Source organism: Alosa sapidissima, chromosome 1 (genome assembly GCF_018492685.1).
Source record: "Alosa sapidissima isolate fAloSap1 chromosome 1, fAloSap1.pri, whole genome shotgun sequence".
Lineage (NCBI taxonomy): Eukaryota > Metazoa > Chordata > Actinopteri > Clupeiformes > Clupeidae > Alosa > Alosa sapidissima.
The window spans coordinates 45,360,527-45,379,595 of record NC_055957.1 but is presented as its reverse complement, the minus strand read 5'-3'; the positions used below and the strand labels follow the sequence as shown (position 1 = coordinate 45,379,595).

Genomic DNA, 19,069 nt, shown 5'->3' with positions numbered 1-19,069 from the left:
ATTCTAAAAAACAATATCCACATAGTGGGTGATTAATCAATCAGGTGCGCTTGCAATGATTAATGTAATTAATGTAATGTAATTAATTTAAACTTACACCGCACTTCCCTAATAACTTCTGACTAGTTCTCTCGCGTCACTGACAGTAGCTATAAATGCATTAAAAAAACACCGGGATAAACAGTGTTCAGTCCACCAAGTCATAAACTATTGGCGCTGAGCAGCACCAGTTGTGATATTTATCCTACTGAGTGTAATCGTAGGTAATGTCATGTATGAAAACTAGTATTGTTAGGCAATACTATAAGTCCAGGTCAGCTGAGGTGTGGCGATGACATCATCAATACGCAAGTATGCGGTTTCGCCGTCCAAACGAACTCACAAGGGCTACCCAAAGTCGTGCTTTCTGAATGCTTTTATCTTTTCTCGCACTGATTGTTGCAGTGCTCTGTATAGCCTATAGTTTGGTATGAGCCAGCCCACTCTTTCTGCACCTCAGCACCTTCAAATCTGCAAAATGTAGCTGCATGCCTGCTTACCGAATCTAAAAATCGCACCATATCACCAATGATTACATAACAGCAGGTTACCAGTAGGATAAACTGGAGTGGAGTACAAAAAAACTCTCTTTTTGGTTTTAAAGTCATTAATAGGCTTGCTACAAGGTATATTGAACTATCTTCATGTCCTCACAGAACACTGAGGTCTTTTGACGAACCCTTGCTCTCCATCTCCAACAATAGTTTGAAGCGTACAAGTGAATGTATGTGTTTTTTTGCAGGGCCCAAGTTGTAGAATGGTCTGCCTCTCTTTTCTGTGTTAGATCAGCCTCAACAATTGGATGCCTTATATCCAGGCAGGCTATAGTGCTATTTACTTTCAGTGAGGTGTGTTTTATTTTGTTTTATGGGTATATTTATATGTTTTTTTATTCATGTTTCTCTGTAGAGGAGACCTTAGCTAGGAATTACTACTGCATCTGTCAATACTATTACTAACTAGAGGATAAGAATGCCGACATTATCGTAATAGTACATAAGTTCTAGTCAAGTGTGATAGAAGGAGAAAGTGGTAGAAGGAGGAGGGAAGAGAGGGAAGTGGATGTTAACTGTGTGGTAGGAGAGCAGGTATCCTTGGAAGACTTGGGTCTTCGAGAGTTTTTTAAAGACCGAGGGGGACGCCCGTGCTCTGGTGGCACTTGGCAGGTCGTTCCACCATAGGGGGACCACAGATGGAAAATAGTCTGGATTGCCGTGGGTGTGGAGGTGGCAGTGCCAGACGACTTTCCTTGGAAGAGTGCAGTGGCTGAGGGGTAACATAAGCCTTGAGGTAAATGGGTAAGACCCAGCAGAGTTTTTCTGCTGTTATATGTTTTATGTTATTGCTTTATTATTATTATCATCATTACTATTCTTATTATTCCCCTTTGTAAAGCAGTTGATCAATCATAGATTGTTTTAAATTGTACTATAGAACTGACTGTATGGCTATGAATGAACTAATATGTTCATGTCAGTCTCTGGCAAGCTTATCCCATTTGCATTTAAAATGCATTGGCACTATGTCACTGACAAAGTTGTAAGGCTAATGGAGTGCAGTCAAATGTGGCATGCTAAGGCACATTGTAATACGATAAGGAGCTACTGACCAGCATTTATCTATTGGAAACTTCCCACAATTTTATCAAATGCAGAAAACAAAAAATAGTCATCATCCACAGAGGGCTGATAGGCCTACTTTGACATGATATAAGTTCTTATTGATGAGCTACAGCTGAAAGAGCTGACTGTGAAATGTTTGTATTCAAAGAGCATGAAGGAGGCAAACAGAGACAGTGTTTCCACTCAGGTGTACACTGATCCCTGGAGATGAGCAGCACATTTCTGGTGGCCCCTCTTTATTGCGCCCCGTTGAGATGCTCTCTACACTGCAGCGTCAGCTTCTGGGTGAGCCACAGGGAAGCTCAGCAGGCGGCTGATAAGGCCCCTGCAGCTTCTCACGGGCTGGGCATACTGCAAGGCCTGTGTGGATAATCACAGCTCCGTCAACACCTTCTTATATTTTAGTACAGAGTGTGAGAAATATATATGGTCCATATATAGCAAACATGTAAGGTGCCTTTAGCTACTGTAGGCCTGCTCTGTAGCTAGATGTTTTTTTTATATATATATATTAATTGGAAAGATCACTTGAAATAAAATAGATATGTAGGTAACGTCATCAATGTTATATTATCATCATTATTATTATTATTGGGTCTTATTTATCCTGTTTTATCATCCATAAACACCAACCTCCTCCAAACAAGTAGAAGTGAAAACTATTGGACAGACTACATAGTTGAAAGGTCAGTGGGTGGAGTTTAAAACAGCCGATGTTAAAATCTTCGGCTCTGCCTTTACCAAAGATTGTAGATAGGCGGAGCTGTCTATGCCTCTATGGATAAACCGGAGGCAGCTCCTTTACTGTTTATGAGATAGCGGTGGGTAGTGTTAGCAGCCAGCAACTATTGTTAGCTTTCCTTGTCCATAATCTAGCCTACTGCCACTGGTGATCTTCGTGGAATGCTGGCAGGAAGACTTTTCCAAAGGTAGAAGGTAGATCAATGAATACTTAATAAGGTGTGTAACGTTAAAGATAACTTACACTCACTTAGAATTACAGTATAAAGTAAATCGTTGTAGAGGCTAACAAGCTAGTCTGTATTTTAACGTCAACTTGTAGGACAGCTAAAAGTGACGTTAGGCTGTTTATAACGTAGCAGTCGGAATGTCGTGAAGATTTGTGTGGAAAAATAAATCCTATTTTATTTAGAAGCTAACTTTATATTTAAAATTTGTTCGGTGTTATGTTTGGCATATGCAAAGAATCGGAACCTTGCTTGGTTGCTTGCATTGCCAGTTCAACGTTGGTCTTCATTCACGTTACACGCAATCATTGTTTTACCGTTAACGTTATATCGAAAGATTTAATCATGACTTTTCGAGGCAAGGCTGATCTTGTGATTATTTGCAGATGTCCTGGTTTCCTCATGTGCGTCAAGATCTTATTCAACAGCCATCGACGGTGACACCTCCTTTTGAGCCAGCAGAACATAATAGGATTTATTCGTCGCCATCGTCTTCAGCAGATTTTCCAAATGCTCCACTTGACTTTAAACCACCCTCCTTGGTAGATTTGGCGTGTACCCCCCTTGGATCTGGGTCGGGGAGGGTATCCCCTCCTCTGTCGTATGTAACTCTTCAGGAGCAGCGCTGTGTATTGAGCTGGTTTCTGGGATGGGGACCAACTCAAAGACAGCAATTTCTGGAGGACCTCATAGCCAAAGCTGTGCCTGGAAAAGTGTGCAGCCTACTGGAGCAGCTTACTACAATGCAGGTAAGCCTACTAACCATACTGAGGCTGGTCCATCACATGGCTATGTTGATGAATTTATATTACAGACAATCCTTACAGCTGTAACTGTGCAGTGTCAAAAGCTTCTTTTCCCTTGCACTTAGGCCTAAGTCACATTGTGCCTATCCGTTTCACAGGTAAAGGACCGGGTCCCTAACATCTTTGAGTGCCAGCTCCGGTTATGGACGCAATGGTTTGAGTCTTGGACTGAGGAGGAGAGAAACGCCTTCATCAATTGCCTAGAGGAGAGAGACCCCATCTTTGTCGCCCACTTCTATAGAGGGGTGGCAGGCACAGCTGGGAGGAACTGAACCATTATTTTTAAACCATTATCAGTCAGACTTTAGCTTTCTGTTGACAGTGGACAATCACAAACCACAATCTTCTGCATTAACTCTTGCAGCATTGTTATTTCTTATGTAGACTACTTCAACAAAACAATCAGAGCTATTGAGAAGGTGTTTAATGTCATGGACCATAAGATAAAGTGTGAAACTTTCAGGTCAGGGTGCTATGCTTTTTATATCGTAGTCCTGAACAACGGATTAGGAATTATAGCATTGTTATACCCACTGATTTTCAATTCTGTTTAACTATGTGGGGAGAATTTATAATAAAGACAGCCAAAGGCAAAAATGATGCAAAAGAAATGCTTTAATTTGTCATTATGTGCTTAAAGAGCATACTTCCTACACTACCAGGGATGCAATACATTTGGGATGCAATTGGTAGAGATGCTGAGTATTCAGTGGAAGCAGAAGGTCATTTTTAAGACTTCAGCCAATCAACAGAGGCGACTGCATTGAACACCATTGGAGGTGAACCCTCCTCAGTGTCCTCACATGTGCTCATAAAGGGAAAGAGTTTTGACTTCACTTCTATGTTACTGAATGTGTGCAAGAGAGCTTTAGTCTCTGCGTCATAAAAGGCAATTTCTTTCTTTTTGAAATCTATCAGCACTCCAATCTTTCTTGGCTTGGCTTGCCCCACCTCTCTCAGCTTAGTTTTCTTTCTTTGAGCTGTACTGAGAATATCAGTTCTTGTCAACATCAGGGTCCAGTACTGATTCTTGGGGTCAAACGTTATGGCTCCTTTTCTTGGAGCAGTTTCACCAGCTACTCCTAAGATGTAACAAGGTTTTCCAGCCACACCAACCTCCCAGTACTGCCTGCCTTTATCAAACCCAGTGCTAGCCAGAGCCCCTATAACATGATTGTAGCGTGCTGGGCCTTCTGGCACATTGAGTGCTGTCTGTAGGAGTTTAATTTGAGTGTTACTGTGCGACAGCTGCAGTTTTGGGTGAGCTGTGTCAGGGTCTATGGCTGGCTGAGCTGTGGGAAGAAAAAGAAGTGTTCAGAACAGACTGACTATAAATTCCCAAATCCATTTTTGTCTATTTCTTTTTTTTTTTTTAATTATTTTCCTGATCTGCATTTCAATATTATCCTTGAAATTACTGGAATTTGAGGTGTGAATTTGTTGAGATTGTAGCCAGACTGTGGCAAGATCCACTGTTCATAGTAAATAATTCAGCTGTGTTCAGCTGCAGTCTTTACACTTACAAATGTGGACTGCGTTTTCTGCTGCAATCTGTTTCACAAAATCTGTGTGGGGAAAGACACGTTGACACAATTACATTTTCTCCATAGATACCTTCTTTGAACAACAACATGGAGGGAAAATAAGTTGCTGAAAAGTGAAGCATTGGCAGAGGGCTTGTCTGTTAGGCTACACTCAAATGACTGCTGTAAAGTTAGTCAGCTGAATGTTTTTTTGCCTTTGTCATTACAGAATTGTGTTCTGTGTAGAAGTGTAGTGTATATCACTAGGTACTACATGAGGAATTATGTAGATTCCAGATGTTCAACATTGCATTGCTAGTGTATTTTAGAGTCATGTGATAACATGCAATACTGGCTGACCCTATGGACTGATGGAAGATTTATGGTAACTGAGGTATGAAAAAGTTGTAGGATAATGATGGCAGTGCAGAACCCTTTGAATCTAATATTACATTACATTATCTGGTATAAAACTGGTCTTTCTATGACCTCCTTAGACTCTGTGCTTCAAAGCAAAGCAGAGCCAAAAACAAAGGTGAGCCTCATGGTCCAGGCGTGTTTGACCAATCCGTATAGTGATCGACTGGCAAAAGACGTGCAGGCAGCATACAGATGCCAGCATGAGACATGGTACAGTAAGGTAAGGTTTAGAAACCGTGTTTGGTGGTTGTTGAATATCAATTTTTGCCTCTGGCAAAAACGTAATTCTGCTTCCTGCCAACAACCAACCCACCTAACAACAAAACTCACCATCAACTTTTTTCTGTAGCTCTTTGGTTACCTCTTCTTTTTTCTTTAATGATTGCTGAAGTTGTTTTTTCTCCGCCTCCAAAGCTACAAAGGAGTTGGAGGGGAGAATGAGCATTTTGACACTTTGAGACATTTTTATATCAGCTTTACGAACAAACATTAGTAATTAGTATAGTGTTGAGTTCCTTGGGTTTATTTTAAGAGTGAAATGTGGCTCAGGTGCTCAGGGTGCTGTGGCCCAAGGGCAGAAGGGAAGAAGTAGCTGACCTGTACAGGAATGACAAAAGACTTCCAGAAGCTTATTGGCCAACTAGGTAGAGTAAGTCATAGGGTTGTAATTTCATTGATGGGCAACACAGTTGCCAATACGCAAAGTCCACTGTGCATTCACTAAAGCTAATTTTGCGAAAATTATTTAGCTAATTTGATAACATGAGTGATATCCTAAGCACAAACATGGGTGGGTCTGTATATACTTGTATACTGTATAAATGACTTGCTTTAAAGCAATACCCTTTTCCGTGAAACTTTGAAAATGATTTCATGTTTGGCAGACCTCTAGCACAAGAACCTCTTTCACCTCTGGGGTCACTCTGTTTGCAGTAGGTAATGTGTACTCTACTGTACTCCACTGTACAGTTAAAGTGCTCTATATGAACATTAATATACTAACTATGGTTGAATCATTGTGTTTGGAAGATAAAGAATGAGATGATTGTTTACTGCTATTGTGTCAATTAGCAAATATAGGTATCCCCACCTATTCTGACCGCATGGTTATTATTGCATGAACCCCGGTTGTGGTGCTTGTTGCTTTATGGAATTGGGACCCTGAATCTTCTTTTGTTTTGAGAAAAACTATCTATAAAGCATTGAGTTCATGAAACAACACAGGGAAAGTAATATGGAGTGAGACGTGAAGTAAGAGGTGTGTGAGGGTCTGGGTCACATCAGAGCACAGACTCTCACCATTGGCTTTCTCCTGTTGTACTTTGAGTGCAGCCTCCTTTTCTGTAAGTAGACCTAAAACCTTTCCCTTTGCACTCTCCAGCGTGGCAATGTCTTCATCTTTTCTGTTCAACTGCTTCTTCATGTCTGACAAAAAGCACACCGTTCACAGTGAGAATGAGGGATACCTCCAGTTCAATGGATCTCTTATCAGGGAAGAGGAAGACTAACCTTCGTGCTGTACTCTGAGCTGGGCACAGTCTTTAGCCTCTTCTTTAGCACTTCCCCTAAGCTCTACACACACACACACACACACACACACACACACACACACACACACAAAGGAAACAGTTGTAAGAACTATGGAGCAAGACATTCATTACAATGACATTCCAAGACTTTGAGAGTAACAGAGTAAATAATGACACGAATTGAACAGAATTGATATATTAACCACTGGCACATTCATGCAGCTAATTATCCTAAGCAACAGCAAAGACTAAAATATTAACACTGATCAAAGTTACATTTGAAACGGAATTGAAGTGTGATTTATTGAGCTTCAAATTTGTTTTTAGTGTTTTAAAGAGCTAGCCTATTGTAATGGTGGGCCTTACCGTCATTTTCAGCCTTTAGTTTTGCATTCTCTTTGTCTTTCTCTTGAAGTTGTTTCTTAAGATCTGAGAGGACAATTAATATTACATTGCAGCCCTTCAAGCTAGTCATCATGTATGGCAATCATCAAAAGAAAAGCCAATGGCAGCCACCAGGTCTCACCAGCTATTTCATCCGCTGTCTTCTCTTGGAGGTCTTTGTCATCATTTAAGAGTGTATTCATTTTATTTTCCATTTCAATGGCCTTTACAGCTGACGGATCAAACACAAAGAGTGCAGAACTCAGGTAAAATACAAACATGGAGTATTTTATATGGGCATAAGAAAGCACAGGGACTTAAACAGTAGTACTAGGTTTACTGCATCAGCTTACTTAGTGCGCCATATTTTTTGTCTAAAGTCTCCAGTTTCCCGCTGCTGGCTTTGATCTCGTCCTCCTTTTGTATAAGGCGTCTCATCAAGTCTGTGAATGAGAACGTTTGGAACATGAAGTTATTTAACCACGTTAACCAGGTTTACCTTCAAAACCTGATACTGACCTACAGTTGTGGTTGATTATTGAAAGTATGCTTAATTTCTTCCTTAAAAGTGATGAAATCAAGGCAATTTTCTCATGTGTAGCTGCTTGCCTTTGGAATGTAATAGAGTAGAGCAAAGGAGGTTTAAAAAGTTTGTTGATTTCATGGTACCCCTATAGAAGATAATTTATTGGATGTGGCTGCAAGAAGAACATTTACCCCAGACTGAACAGAGGGATAGTGCAAATCGGAAGACAAAGAAACAAACAAAAGCAAACTTCCAAGTTCACTTCGTGGGTTGGGTCGGTCGCGGGCGAGTACATGGCTACAGCAGAGGACGGCCAGGGCCGCAGGCTGAACTGCACCTCCACAAACACCTCCTGTGAGGTCAGCTCCCTGCGCTGCGGTCAGCTCTACACGTTCAGTGTGGCAGCGACAAGGTCGCAGTGCCAGAGCCCGCCCAGCAACACAATGCAGAAATACTCAGGTGAGGCACAGGACGGATCAAGGCACCGGCACTGCTGGAAAGATGTTCTAAAATGTTCCATAGACTGACTGTTCTGAGCGAATAGTCAGGAAACATTGCATATAACCCCACCCCCCCACTCATAAATTGAGGGTTTTCCTTTATCATGGAAGGGGCAAACCATTTCACGACTGTACATAGCAGCTGACATGTATGCCATAAGTCTTAGCTATTGAAATGTATATGTCAATATGTAATCACCAGCAATCTTGTTTTCTGAGGACTGTTTCAGCTGTTTCAGTTTAGACTCCAAATCTGCGGCTTCTCTTTCCAAAGCATCTATTTCCACCTCTGAAGATAAAAGAATTAAACATTTTTTAAACCATGTTTTTTACAAATATGTTTTTTTTTAAATAATCAAATAATCGAGAGAATCTGGTGCACATACTAAATTTTCCTGTTTTACAGTCTTCAGCTTTCATTGCATTAATCTCTTGGCGCTTCTTCTGTAACGCAGTGTCCAACTCTGCGTGAAAAAAAAAAACCCACATCATGAACAAGGTACTTGGTATTTTTTTAAAAATTACAAATGATGTCTTGACAAATGACAAAATTAATGACAAATTGAAACGTTGCATTCATTTCCAATACTTGATATTGTACGTTGTTTTGCTGCAATTGCAATGTCGTGGGCTGTCACATTATGAAAAAAGTAAATAGAAAATAGTAATGGTAAAAATTATACCAACCAGTAATCTTTTTCGAAGTATCCTTTTTGACTTTGGATAACCTGTCCTTCAGTTGGGTGATTTCGTCCTGTTGTTGCATCACCTTGATCACTGAAACAGAGAAAGGTGGTGGATTGAGAATGTTCTACATATGCACTTGCGTTATCTACCTCTGAGAAGTAATACTGGTGGTCCTTTAGCATATCCCTGGAGTATACGGTGTTGCCAATACAGAAGGGATTAGGTTTAAAGCGTGGAGAATACAGACTGGAACAGTTTCACTGTGCTGTGTCTTTGGATAGAAAGGACACAATAAAGCAAATACAAAACTTAAAACCCCTAATACGTCATTTAAAATCACTTCACATTATAACAATACATCATCATGCCTGTGTAAGATAATAATAATAATAATAATAATAATAAGCTTTATTTGTATAGCACCTTTCATACACAGAATGCAGCTCAAAGTGCTTTACATTTGGAACATTTAACACAATAAGAGAAGAAAATAATAATAATAATAATAGTAATAATAATAATAATACATTTTGAGGCTAACGCAACAAGTTGTTGCAGTAGGATGTATATAGGCTTTGCTAACAAATGCTTAGGCCCCGTTGATGTGGACTCTAAGCGGTTAGCCTTAGTATGTTCTTTGCATTTGTTGTGATATGAATTTATATACAGATGTTTAAGGAACACAATGACTGGAAAACTGGTAGCCTTAACCTTGTAAGGGTATCTATTGAGTAGGGTGGTGGTAGTGTAGTGGTAGAGCTGGGTTAGCATTGCAGTAGCCTGAAAAGTTGCCGGTTCAATTCCCGGTTTCCACTGTTGTGCACTTGAGCAAGGCACTGAACCCCAAGTTGCTCGGGACTTTGGCCCTTGTAATATAATTGACTATGTAAATCGCATTGAACAAAAAAACAGTGTACGTGAAATGAATACATGTAAATGTATATATTGCAAACATTGGCCAATGCAACTCACTTGCTTGGATTTTTTCTGATTCTTTTCCTTGCAGCTCAACAATCTTTTCATCCAGCTCGGCCTCTAGCTCTGTTAAGAGAACCAGAGTTTATTAAAAGGGCAGTTCTGTCTTAATGTCAGGAAGTTTTTCACATACATACATACAGTGCATTTCACATATTTACATACACACAGTTACTATAGACAGCTATTACAATTGGGATCAAGCCTATTTCACCAGTTTTCTTACCAGCTATGCGGTTTCTATACTCCTCGTTGTCCTCAGGCTTCAATGCAGCTTTTTCTCTAATTACAGCTATTAGCTCTTTAACTGAAGAGAAGTAAACATTATAAAGGTTGCGTGAAATATCAAGATGCCCATACTATGAAGATTCAGGCAAAGATTTGCATATGTTTTTTCTGTCAGAAAAAGACTAAGAGACAATGTTGGAGACTAAGCATACAAAATATTTGGTAAACATCTATTGGAATCTGGATCCGGAATCTTTGAACAATTTTGAAAAATGAAATTCATTATTGTACAATATCGGGTTGGAATTGTTGAAGAATCATATGTCTAGCCTGACGTGGTGGCAGCAGAAGAAATCTTACTGAGATCAGAGCTTGAAAATGGGCTATGTGCAGTTTATCTGTCTTGGCTATTTGTTCTGGCAGTCAGTGAGCGATGTAAAGCAGGAGATTTAGGTGATGACCAACAAGACAGGTTGTCATTTCAAGTGCAAAAGACATACTTTACATTACTTATAATCAGTTGCCAATGCATCATGCTGCTATCGATTGTGGAAAGGCCGGGAGTTTCAAAAGTCGAACTCACTTTGTGTGGCTGCTGGACTCTTCAGTCCAAGTTCCTCTTCTACTTTTTTCAGTTCTTCCTTTGTCTTCTCCAATTCCATCTTCAGTTCTGTTTGAGGCACATAGATAAATAGTTCCATGTACATACTTCTACATTAAGTGGTCCAAATGTTTTCAACTCTTCAATGACATATTTTGAGAAAGAGCTTTCTGGAACCTTCACCTGTCTTATCTCCAGTGTGGTGCTCTATGGCTTTCCTTAGTCTCTCAGCGTCAGCGCTCAGTCTGTTGATCTGAAGAACTAAAACAAAGAATAATCAAACAATATGCTACATTTAAAATATTATGTATATTATTTAAAAAACAACTGGAATACCAAACTATCGCTTCATTGCCTTACTTAATCTTGGAATGCCTTCGATTTGTTTAATGTTTTTGTCTGCCTTTGTCTTCAGCTCTGTGCAGAAGAAGTTTGCAAAGTTGCATATCCAGTGTAAACAGTAATTTAAATGACTGTGGCAAAGACAATGTCTGTAGCAAATAAAACTATATCACCTGTGTATTGTTGCTTAACAGTGGCACAGCTGTTAATCACTTCCTGTTTACTTTTCTCTGAGGCTGAAAGGCAAAATATGTAGTGTTCAAAACAGACTTAATGTATACTGTAGGCCTAAAGTATATTTCAGACCAGCATACTGGGAACAATTTAATGGTCTTATCAGGGATTGTATTAGTGTATTTTGCAGTTTGTCATGCTGAGCATTGGGGATACATGAGAAGCATCTGTGCCTCATGATATTTAGAATGAAAACAGATGTTGGGACAGCCCTCAGCGCTTTATTTACAAAACAAAATGCTCACTCGACCATGTGGGGAAGTGATGTATTCATATATAATTCATTACTTCCATTAATATCACAGATAGATTGTGAATTTTAAAGGGACACAGATTCATGGTAGACGGGATATTGGTTTGTATCAGTGACTTATGGATTTAAATTGTATACACATTCACAACATTGTAAACAACTCTGGCCATCGTTGTAAGTACTGCCAAAGAAATACTTAAAGCGAAAATCTGAAAAATGCTGACACCAACTTGGTTTGAGTAGTTAAGATGGTGTTATCATTTCCTTACCTTCATTTTCTGCTTTGAGTTTGGCAATCTCTTCATCTTTTATACTGTTCTGTTTGTTAAGGTCTACGGAAATAAATATTTATTTTATAGATATTTTGCATTAGTAGGTTCTTTCTGATCCATCCATGCAATAAAAACAGTAGTATCTGCAAAGCAACATTATTACACTTTACTTCTTACCAGCTATCACTTCTGACGTCTTCTCTTTCAGGTCTTTGTCATTACTTATGAGTTGATCCATTTTATCCTGCATTGCAATCATCTTAGTAACTATGGAGTTACAAAAGAAAAACTGGGCATGAGTTTCTATGGATGTGGAGGAATCTGTGACTCTGTGTAGACATAGACATTCATGTACTGATTGACTATCTTGTTGGAGGTTGTACTCATCTTTTTCAGCAAAGGACATTTCTCTGGTCAACAAACTGACGGTATATGAGAAGACATTTTACAGGGGTGCTTATGTTTATGTGCAGGGGTGCTTATGTTTATGTGCAGTCACAAGTAGACAGGAAGACAGGAGACAAGTAGACAGTCTTTAAGTAGACAGGAAACTACACGCAGCACAGTACTACACTAAAAATGGCAATTGCCATTGGTTTTGCGGTGCCAACATTACTGGCATTGGGTAATTGTTTGCCTTTAGAGTTTTGAGACTATGAGCCAACAAGTTCAGAGGCATGATTAAGCAACACAAACAAACAAACAAACAAAAATAAATAAATAAATAAATAAATTATTTGCTTACTCAGTTTTCCACGTTCCTTATCCAAACTCTGCAGTTTATCACTACTGCTGTCCAGGTCTCCCTCCACCTTCTGAAGGCGTTTCATCAATTCTATAAGATATTTTTTAATTTAGAAGAAAATGTAGATGGCTTAAAATAGTACCGTAAATAGATAAATAAAAATGAATTCACTCCAACAAGGAATCAAAGTCAACCCATAACGATAGGGTATGTTAATATCTCAAGTCATTACGATTTCAAAATGTATAATGAGACGTACTAATTAGCGGGGCATAATATGACTTAGCCTACCTGCAATCTCTTTGTCTTTGGCTTGTTGGAGTTTTGTCAATTTGGCCTCCAAAGCGCTAGCCTCTAACTCCAAAGCAGCAATTTCCTCCTCTAAAAAATAAAGAATAATTAATATGATTATTAATGTATAAAATATATTAATTGGCTTGTGAGAATAATAACAATAGCATGCACAAAGAAAGTTCTCCCACTCACTCCGTTTGCCAGCTCCACCACAGTTGTCAATTATCATTTTATTAATCTCTTGTCGCTTCTTCGCCAGCTGATCCTTAATTACTGTAAATAATTCATTGTAGTTAAGTATAAATCAATATCATTTTGACATGCTGGAACATTACCAGACTTTTCCCGTCTCTTTCTCTCTTTGCCCTTTACTCTTCACCCTTCATGTGGCCACATCTATAGAATATTTTTTTTATTTTCTTTTATTATCTATTGATCGATGTATTCTTGTCTGCCATGTTGATATCGCGGAAGCCTTATGACAACTACCCCAAAAGTTTGACACCAACCTGCAATCTCTTTGGAAGCTTCCTTTTTGACTTTGGATAACCTGTCTTTCAGCATGGCGATTTCGTTCTGCTGTTTCATAACCGTGATCACTAAAAGCACAGAAAATAGGACAAACAAAAAATACATAAATACAGTGAATCATACAACTCGTACAAAAAGTAGAACTGTGGCCTGTGGCCTGTTTCACACTCAATGTGTCGTGCCATGTGACGGCTGCAGAAAGTCTTGGTTTCCATATTGTTTCCTATGTTAACTGGTTAGTGCATTCACATGGTGAATGATACAAGCGTCTCACGCACAGAACTGATCCAGATGTTCCACAGCAGTCACACACTCGCACAACCAATGTCAAACAAGATAAAAAACAAGAAAAAACAAGATAAAAGCAATGCCAAATTGTAATATAAGAGTCACAAATCCTTAAGGTTTTAAAAAAAAGGTTTCTACATATTATGGCCTCACATACTTGTTTGAATCTTTTCTGATTCTTTGCCTTGCAGGGCAGCAATCTTTTCATCCAATTCGTCCTCCAGTGCTGTTAAGAGGATCAGAGTTTATTAGCAGGGCTGTTCTGTCTGAGTGTCAGGAATGTATTACACAGACAAAAAAACCCACAAAGATATGTAATCATTTTTAACTGTTCATTTTGTTTTCTTACCAGTGATACGTTTTAAATACTCTTCATTGTTCTCTGCTGTGCTTGAAGATGTTGTGTGTATAACAGCAATGAGCTCTTTTACTAAACAAGGACGAATATTACAACGTTGTGACTCGTGAGGATAATTCATAAACATATTCATCAGGTATGAAGATAAGGTCATCAGATAAGCGATTATTGCATGCAGAGAGAAGTTCTGTGAAGATTATTGCTTTTTCCTGTTGTGCTAAAATGTAAATGCACATCACCTTCTCTGACATAATGTCCTATCATGAGACATTTTTTTATATATCGGTACTTCCAAAATCCTAACAAAAGGAAAAAGGTACTGACCACAGTATGGTCACTAGAGATGATATGCAGCATATTTTTTTAATAAATGATGAGGACATTCTCTATCTATACACTCTAATGTAAAAGTAAGAAATACATTTTTTAGAAGTTGCACACTGAAATGTATTGTCACAGAATACCCTTGGGAATAAAAAGTCTATGTAATATACTATAGTTACTAAAGCCTGGGAGGGTGAAAAAGCTCACTTTGTGTTGCAGCTGGGCTCTTTGCTCCAAGTTCTTCTTCCGCTTTCTTCAGTTCTATCATTTTCGCCTCCAGTTCCTTCCTGAGTTCTAGGTAATAAACACATATTGCAATGTCAACAACATTTGAATTATTTATTTATTTTTCATTTATCCTTTTTTTTTACCAGGTGAGTTTCACTGAGATCTTACATCTCCTTTTGGGACAGAGATTTCTGGGAACTTTACCTGTCTTATCTCCTGAGAGGTTCTTCATCTCCAACTGCAGTCTTGCAATTGTACTGCTCAGCATGTTGATCCTGAGAACTGAGGCAATGAGCATCAAAAAAGTAAAATATATGTTTTGTTTTAGATCTTAGGATACATCAACACTTCGTGTTAAATAGTACTGTATATGCACTTTATTTCATAATTAAAAGCACAGAAAATAGGACAAACAAAAAATACATAAATACAGTGAATCATACAACTCGTACAAAAAGTAGTATGTTCAAAATACAAAAGTTGTATTTTTCATACTTAATTTTGGGATGTCTTCCATTTTATTCATGTTTTCATCAAATTTTGTCTTCAGATCTGTGTGACAGAGGTTTATAATGTGAGAACCCATGTGAACGCTCAGCCTAACACCAAGGTGTACAAGAGAGAAAGGTTGGGACCTGTGTATTGTTTTTTGATAGTTGTACAGCTTCCCTCTATTTCCTTCTTGCTTTGCTCCAGGGCTGAGGATGAAAGGGGGAGAGGAAGGAGAAAAAATCATATATTTTTATTCCTGAGATTGAAGGTGCAGTCAGCGATCGTACATGATTTCAAGCCCATAACATTTTTGTCACATTCACCAAACAACTCCTCACAATACGCTAGCTCCCCATCGCCCATCCCATGAGTAGTAAAAAACTACTAGCTCCCCATCGAGCATCCCTATGAGTAGTAAAAAACCCGGTCTCTGTAGGTAGGTTCCAAAAAACTGGAAACAAACTAATTTGGGGCAGCCTGTCCCACAATGAACAAAAACAAAACACTATGTGGAGTTTCTCTGGGAATACTGAAGGTAGAGGTGAACATAAACACAATGCCATGCTCAATCTCTGACTGCACTTTTAAAGGAGCCATCCTTAATTTAAAAACTCAAGATGTATTTCCTAATTCACTCATTCATTACACAAGTACGCCTGATCTTCTAGAGATGTTTTCCGTGGAATATTGTACTGGTGATTTTTATTGGTAGCCTGATATTATTGTGGAGCCAGTGCACAGGTGACTCCTGGATTCCATGTGGCCTGTCTGCAGCATACTGTACCTGTAACTGTGTTTTGCAGTTGGTCATTTTCCTCCACTTTGACTTTCAACTTTTCTTTCAGGCCTGCATAATCAAGACATTACATTTTTATGCACAGAGCACACATTATTCATGTTTAAACTTAGGGGCACTTCAAATAAAATCATGCCATGAAATGCTTACTCTTGATTATGACAGCTGATCTCTCTTCCAAGTCTTTGGACCCAGATATAACTGTGGTCATTTCAGTCTCCATAGCGACTAGCTTCAACTCTGAAATAGACACATTTCTTTAAATACAGTCTGTACAAAAAATGTATTCTGCTAACACAGATTGAATATCATTGTGTAAGAGAGACTGTCAGAGAGATTTTCATCTGGAAAAAAATATTTGACTGTCTTGAGGCATATTTCTTGTTTTAAATTCAATTTGTAATTTACTTACTTAGTTCTCCATTTTCACTGTCCACACTTATCAGTTTCTGGCTGTTAATTTGCAGTTGCTTTTTCTTCTCCGTAAGGCGTTTCTCCAGCTCTGCCAAGTACACATTTTGTTTGCATAACCAAAAATGACAGAAACTGGACATACTTGACAAACGATTTCAATTTATGCAGAGCAGCATTGGTATTAGCACTGGATTCAGCACTGACTCACAGACTCCTTCATTGACTCAAACTCAAAAGAAAGGCACCTTTGATCTCGTTCTCTGCAGTCTGTTTTTCCTTGGCTAAATCCAACTCCAGTTTTTTGGCCTCCTTCTCCAATTCTGCAACCCTTTCCTCTGAAAATTCAAAACGTTGAAGACATTTTCTTCATCACCATAAGATTCTTACTAAGTAGGCCTACTATTAATTAATCAATCAATCTTTAAACTTGTATATAAAAAATATAAAATATCTTTCATTATAGATACAGCCTATATAATCTCATATAATTTTATAACTGTGCATATATAATCAAAGATATTTGGGATAATATTAGACATTTGATTTTTTTTAACATCTGCTTTTCTAAGGTTACAGTTTACTTACTCATGTTTCCACAGTTCATTGCTTTCACGTCTTTGATCTCTTTGTATTTCTGATCCAGTTGTGTCTGAATTTCTGAAACATTAAAGGACAAAGGCTGATTTCAAAGAGACCTGATCAAATTACTTATTAAATTAAATCTGAAAAAATCTTTTCCTAAAACAATATCCCTCTCAGTCTCTGGACTATTAGTAACAGGTTAAAAAACATTCAAATATGTGGTAGAACTGTGTGTTGAACTGTGATTCAACATTCATTTGCATCCTATATTGTAAGTTTACACACTGACACAAGTGGGCAAAGATCACACAGACATTCTCTGTTTCATGCAGCGAACCATACAAGTCCCATCACTTTGGGGCACAAGTAGGCAATAGACTGGGAGTGAAGTCATGAGTGAACTGTTTCAATAGAAGCCCCTCAAATGACTCTAATGGAGCTCCAATGTTTGGTGAAATTCAGCAAATTGCTCCTCCATTATGTGTGTGTGCTAAAACTTAGCCTGGATGCCAGCCCGAATATACCCCGATCACATAATTTGAGGTCAGGAAATTTGGTCTAAACTCACTCTATTGAGAAGCCTTTATGGCCACATCAGAGCTGTTCGCACCAATCAAATCATCTGGGAGGGCTTTATATAATGTGCAACTGTGCCTAGTCATTCATGTCAATGCTATCATGTCTGTTATACAAGATATTGACAGCTAAATAACTTTAAATAAAAAACAAACAGAAAACAGAGATTGGGGCATTTGTTGAGTAGAATGTTTTTGGCTGTTGTATCTACAAGAATCACATATTTCGTTGCTCTGATTGGTTAGGTTTATCCAATTGTGTGTAGAGGCATATTTTCCCCTGTATCAGTTGAAACGCCCCATAATCATGTCCCAATGGTTCAGTACTAGCCTAGAAATCTAGACGCGCCCCTAGCGGCAGCAAATTACATTTGCTGCCAGGGCTAGTTCAGTACGGTACCAGACTCAAATTCTGAATAGAACTGACTCTGACTATGTCAGGCTAGAAAAAACTATCCAGGATCTGTAAATGGGAAACAAACATAGTGGCTCGGATTGAGGCATAAACAACGCCGGCCAATCAACACAATTACTTCAGGAACATGGAAGGGCTTGCCAGAATCGCACATTCTGCTTGTAACTGTATAATACCCGGGCTACACTGGGACCACACATGAAGCGCTCCGGTTGTGAAGCGTAAAATAGTTCTAGAAGACTGGTCTAATTCTTTAGAACATATACGCCGCTATCACGTCCGGTGTGGCCAGTTCTATTGATTACAGTAGAAGCTAATTGTTGCAGCAGACGCTCTGCAAACGGAACACTTCAGTTATGTGACCCTGTAAGCTTCAAAATCCTTTTCCAGTGACCCACACCATGATACACCCACCCTTGATCCTTTTGGTGGACTCTTGCTTAGTTTTCGATATTCTCCTCTGCAAAGAGGTCACATCCTCTTCTAAGGACATTATCTTGATCACTGAAAGAGAATTAAACTTCGCAGGTCAATACGTTATATGCTCCATCCATTACTGATTCAGTTGGCACAATGGAATTGAATATTATTACATGCACACATAATACAAGCCTATGAATGATGAATAAAATGAATGACTAACTTCAGTGATTGTTTGGCTCAGACTGAGTTGTCTCTTCAGTATACTTACATAGTTTTGTGTTTTCATCTTCTTTTCCCTTGAACTTATCAATCATTTCATTCAGCTCATTCTCTAGTTCTGTTAAGAAAGACAGAACATACAGTGGGTTTCACAAAGTCTGCTGTTACACCGTATTTTCCGGACTATAAGTCGCACCGGAGTATAAGTCGCACCAGTCAAAAAATGTGTCATGAAGAGGAAAAAAACATATATATATTTTCATAGGACCAGCCAAACTATGAAAAAAAGTGCGACTTATAGTCTGGAAAATACGGTAATGCTTATTTAAGGCATCATCAAATATGTTATAATTTATTGCTTGTATGATACTGTTTGTCTTGTCTTACCATCAATCTGTTGCAAATATCTCTCGTTGCTTTCCTCCATAGTTTTCCCTTTCTGGATTATGATACTTAAAATATTCTTGACTGGAAAA

At 38.6% G+C, this 19,069-nt stretch overlaps 2 protein-coding genes across 5 annotated transcripts in view; one reads left to right on the top strand and one right to left on the bottom strand.

The window, feature by feature from the left end:
• The first annotated feature begins 2,395 nt into the window (after nt 1–2,395).
• On the top strand, nt 2,396–4,042 carry c1h14orf119 (chromosome 1 C14orf119 homolog). 3 transcript variants are annotated; one of them, XM_042093728.1, is made up of 3 exons: nt 2,396–2,597; nt 3,016–3,378; nt 3,534–4,042. In XM_042093728.1, exons 2-3 carry the CDS (start codon nt 3,016–3,018, stop codon nt 3,705–3,707), a joined length of 537 nt encoding a protein of 178 aa, XP_041949662.1. In that variant the 5' UTR covers nt 2,396–2,597; the 3' UTR covers nt 3,708–4,042. The 3 variants fall into 3 exon arrangements, with proteins under 3 accessions (XP_041949662.1, XP_041949658.1, XP_041949649.1); XM_042093724.1 differs by having other exon boundaries at nt 2,397–2,590; XM_042093715.1 differs by having other exon boundaries at nt 2,398–2,621.
• The window catches only part of LOC121709860 (GRIP and coiled-coil domain-containing protein 2-like), a 33,190-nt gene continuing 18,153 nt past the window's right edge, over nt 4,033–19,069 (bottom strand). Inside the window, exons 46-82 of one of the 2 annotated variants that reach the window (XM_042093530.1) lie at nt 18,981–19,061; nt 18,643–18,711; nt 18,366–18,455; nt 16,965–17,036; nt 16,625–16,714; nt 16,378–16,467; nt 16,116–16,205; nt 15,954–16,016; nt 15,313–15,375; nt 15,173–15,229; nt 14,882–14,959; nt 14,657–14,743; nt 14,117–14,197; nt 13,925–13,993; nt 13,458–13,547; nt 13,141–13,221; nt 12,946–13,035; nt 12,655–12,744; nt 12,087–12,176; nt 11,907–11,969; nt 11,324–11,386; nt 11,169–11,225; nt 10,992–11,069; nt 10,791–10,877; nt 10,206–10,286; nt 9,977–10,045; nt 9,005–9,094; nt 8,704–8,781; nt 8,517–8,606; nt 7,645–7,734; nt 7,434–7,523; nt 7,274–7,336; nt 6,888–6,950; nt 6,678–6,803; nt 5,709–5,792; nt 4,959–5,000; nt 4,033–4,727 (exon numbers count right to left, since the gene is read on the bottom strand). In XM_042093530.1, coding sequence (XP_041949464.1) covers nt 4,165–4,727; nt 4,959–5,000; nt 5,709–5,792; nt 6,678–6,803; nt 6,888–6,950; nt 7,274–7,336; nt 7,434–7,523; nt 7,645–7,734; nt 8,517–8,606; nt 8,704–8,781; nt 9,005–9,094; nt 9,977–10,045; nt 10,206–10,286; nt 10,791–10,877; nt 10,992–11,069; nt 11,169–11,225; nt 11,324–11,386; nt 11,907–11,969; nt 12,087–12,176; nt 12,655–12,744; nt 12,946–13,035; nt 13,141–13,221; nt 13,458–13,547; nt 13,925–13,993; nt 14,117–14,197; nt 14,657–14,743; nt 14,882–14,959; nt 15,173–15,229; nt 15,313–15,375; nt 15,954–16,016; nt 16,116–16,205; nt 16,378–16,467; nt 16,625–16,714; nt 16,965–17,036; nt 18,366–18,455; nt 18,643–18,711; nt 18,981–19,061 — 3,398 coding nt within the window. In that variant the 3' untranslated portion in view covers nt 4,033–4,164. The remainder of the gene's footprint in view (nt 4,728–4,958; nt 5,001–5,708; nt 5,793–6,677; nt 6,804–6,887; nt 6,951–7,273; nt 7,337–7,433; nt 7,524–7,644; nt 7,735–8,516; nt 8,607–8,703; nt 8,782–9,004; nt 9,095–9,976; nt 10,046–10,205; nt 10,287–10,790; nt 10,878–10,991; nt 11,070–11,168; nt 11,226–11,323; nt 11,387–11,906; nt 11,970–12,086; nt 12,177–12,654; nt 12,745–12,945; nt 13,036–13,140; nt 13,222–13,457; nt 13,548–13,924; nt 13,994–14,116; nt 14,198–14,656; nt 14,744–14,881; nt 14,960–15,172; nt 15,230–15,312; nt 15,376–15,953; nt 16,017–16,115; nt 16,206–16,377; nt 16,468–16,624; nt 16,715–16,964; nt 17,037–18,365; nt 18,456–18,642; nt 18,712–18,980; nt 19,062–19,069) is intronic. The other variant, XM_042093541.1, reaches the window with a different exon arrangement.

What these genes read in the sequence shown, in the direction of transcription:
- c1h14orf119 (XM_042093728.1), top strand. Translation starts at nt 3,016, where the DNA reads ATGTCCTGGTTTCCTCATGTGCGTCAAGATCTTATTCAACAGCCATCG. An exon ending in AGCAGCTTACTACAATGCAG is followed by an intron (nt 3,379 to 3,533) that starts GTAAGCCTACTA and finishes TCCGTTTCACAG; the next exon opens with GTAAAGGACCGGGTCCCTAA.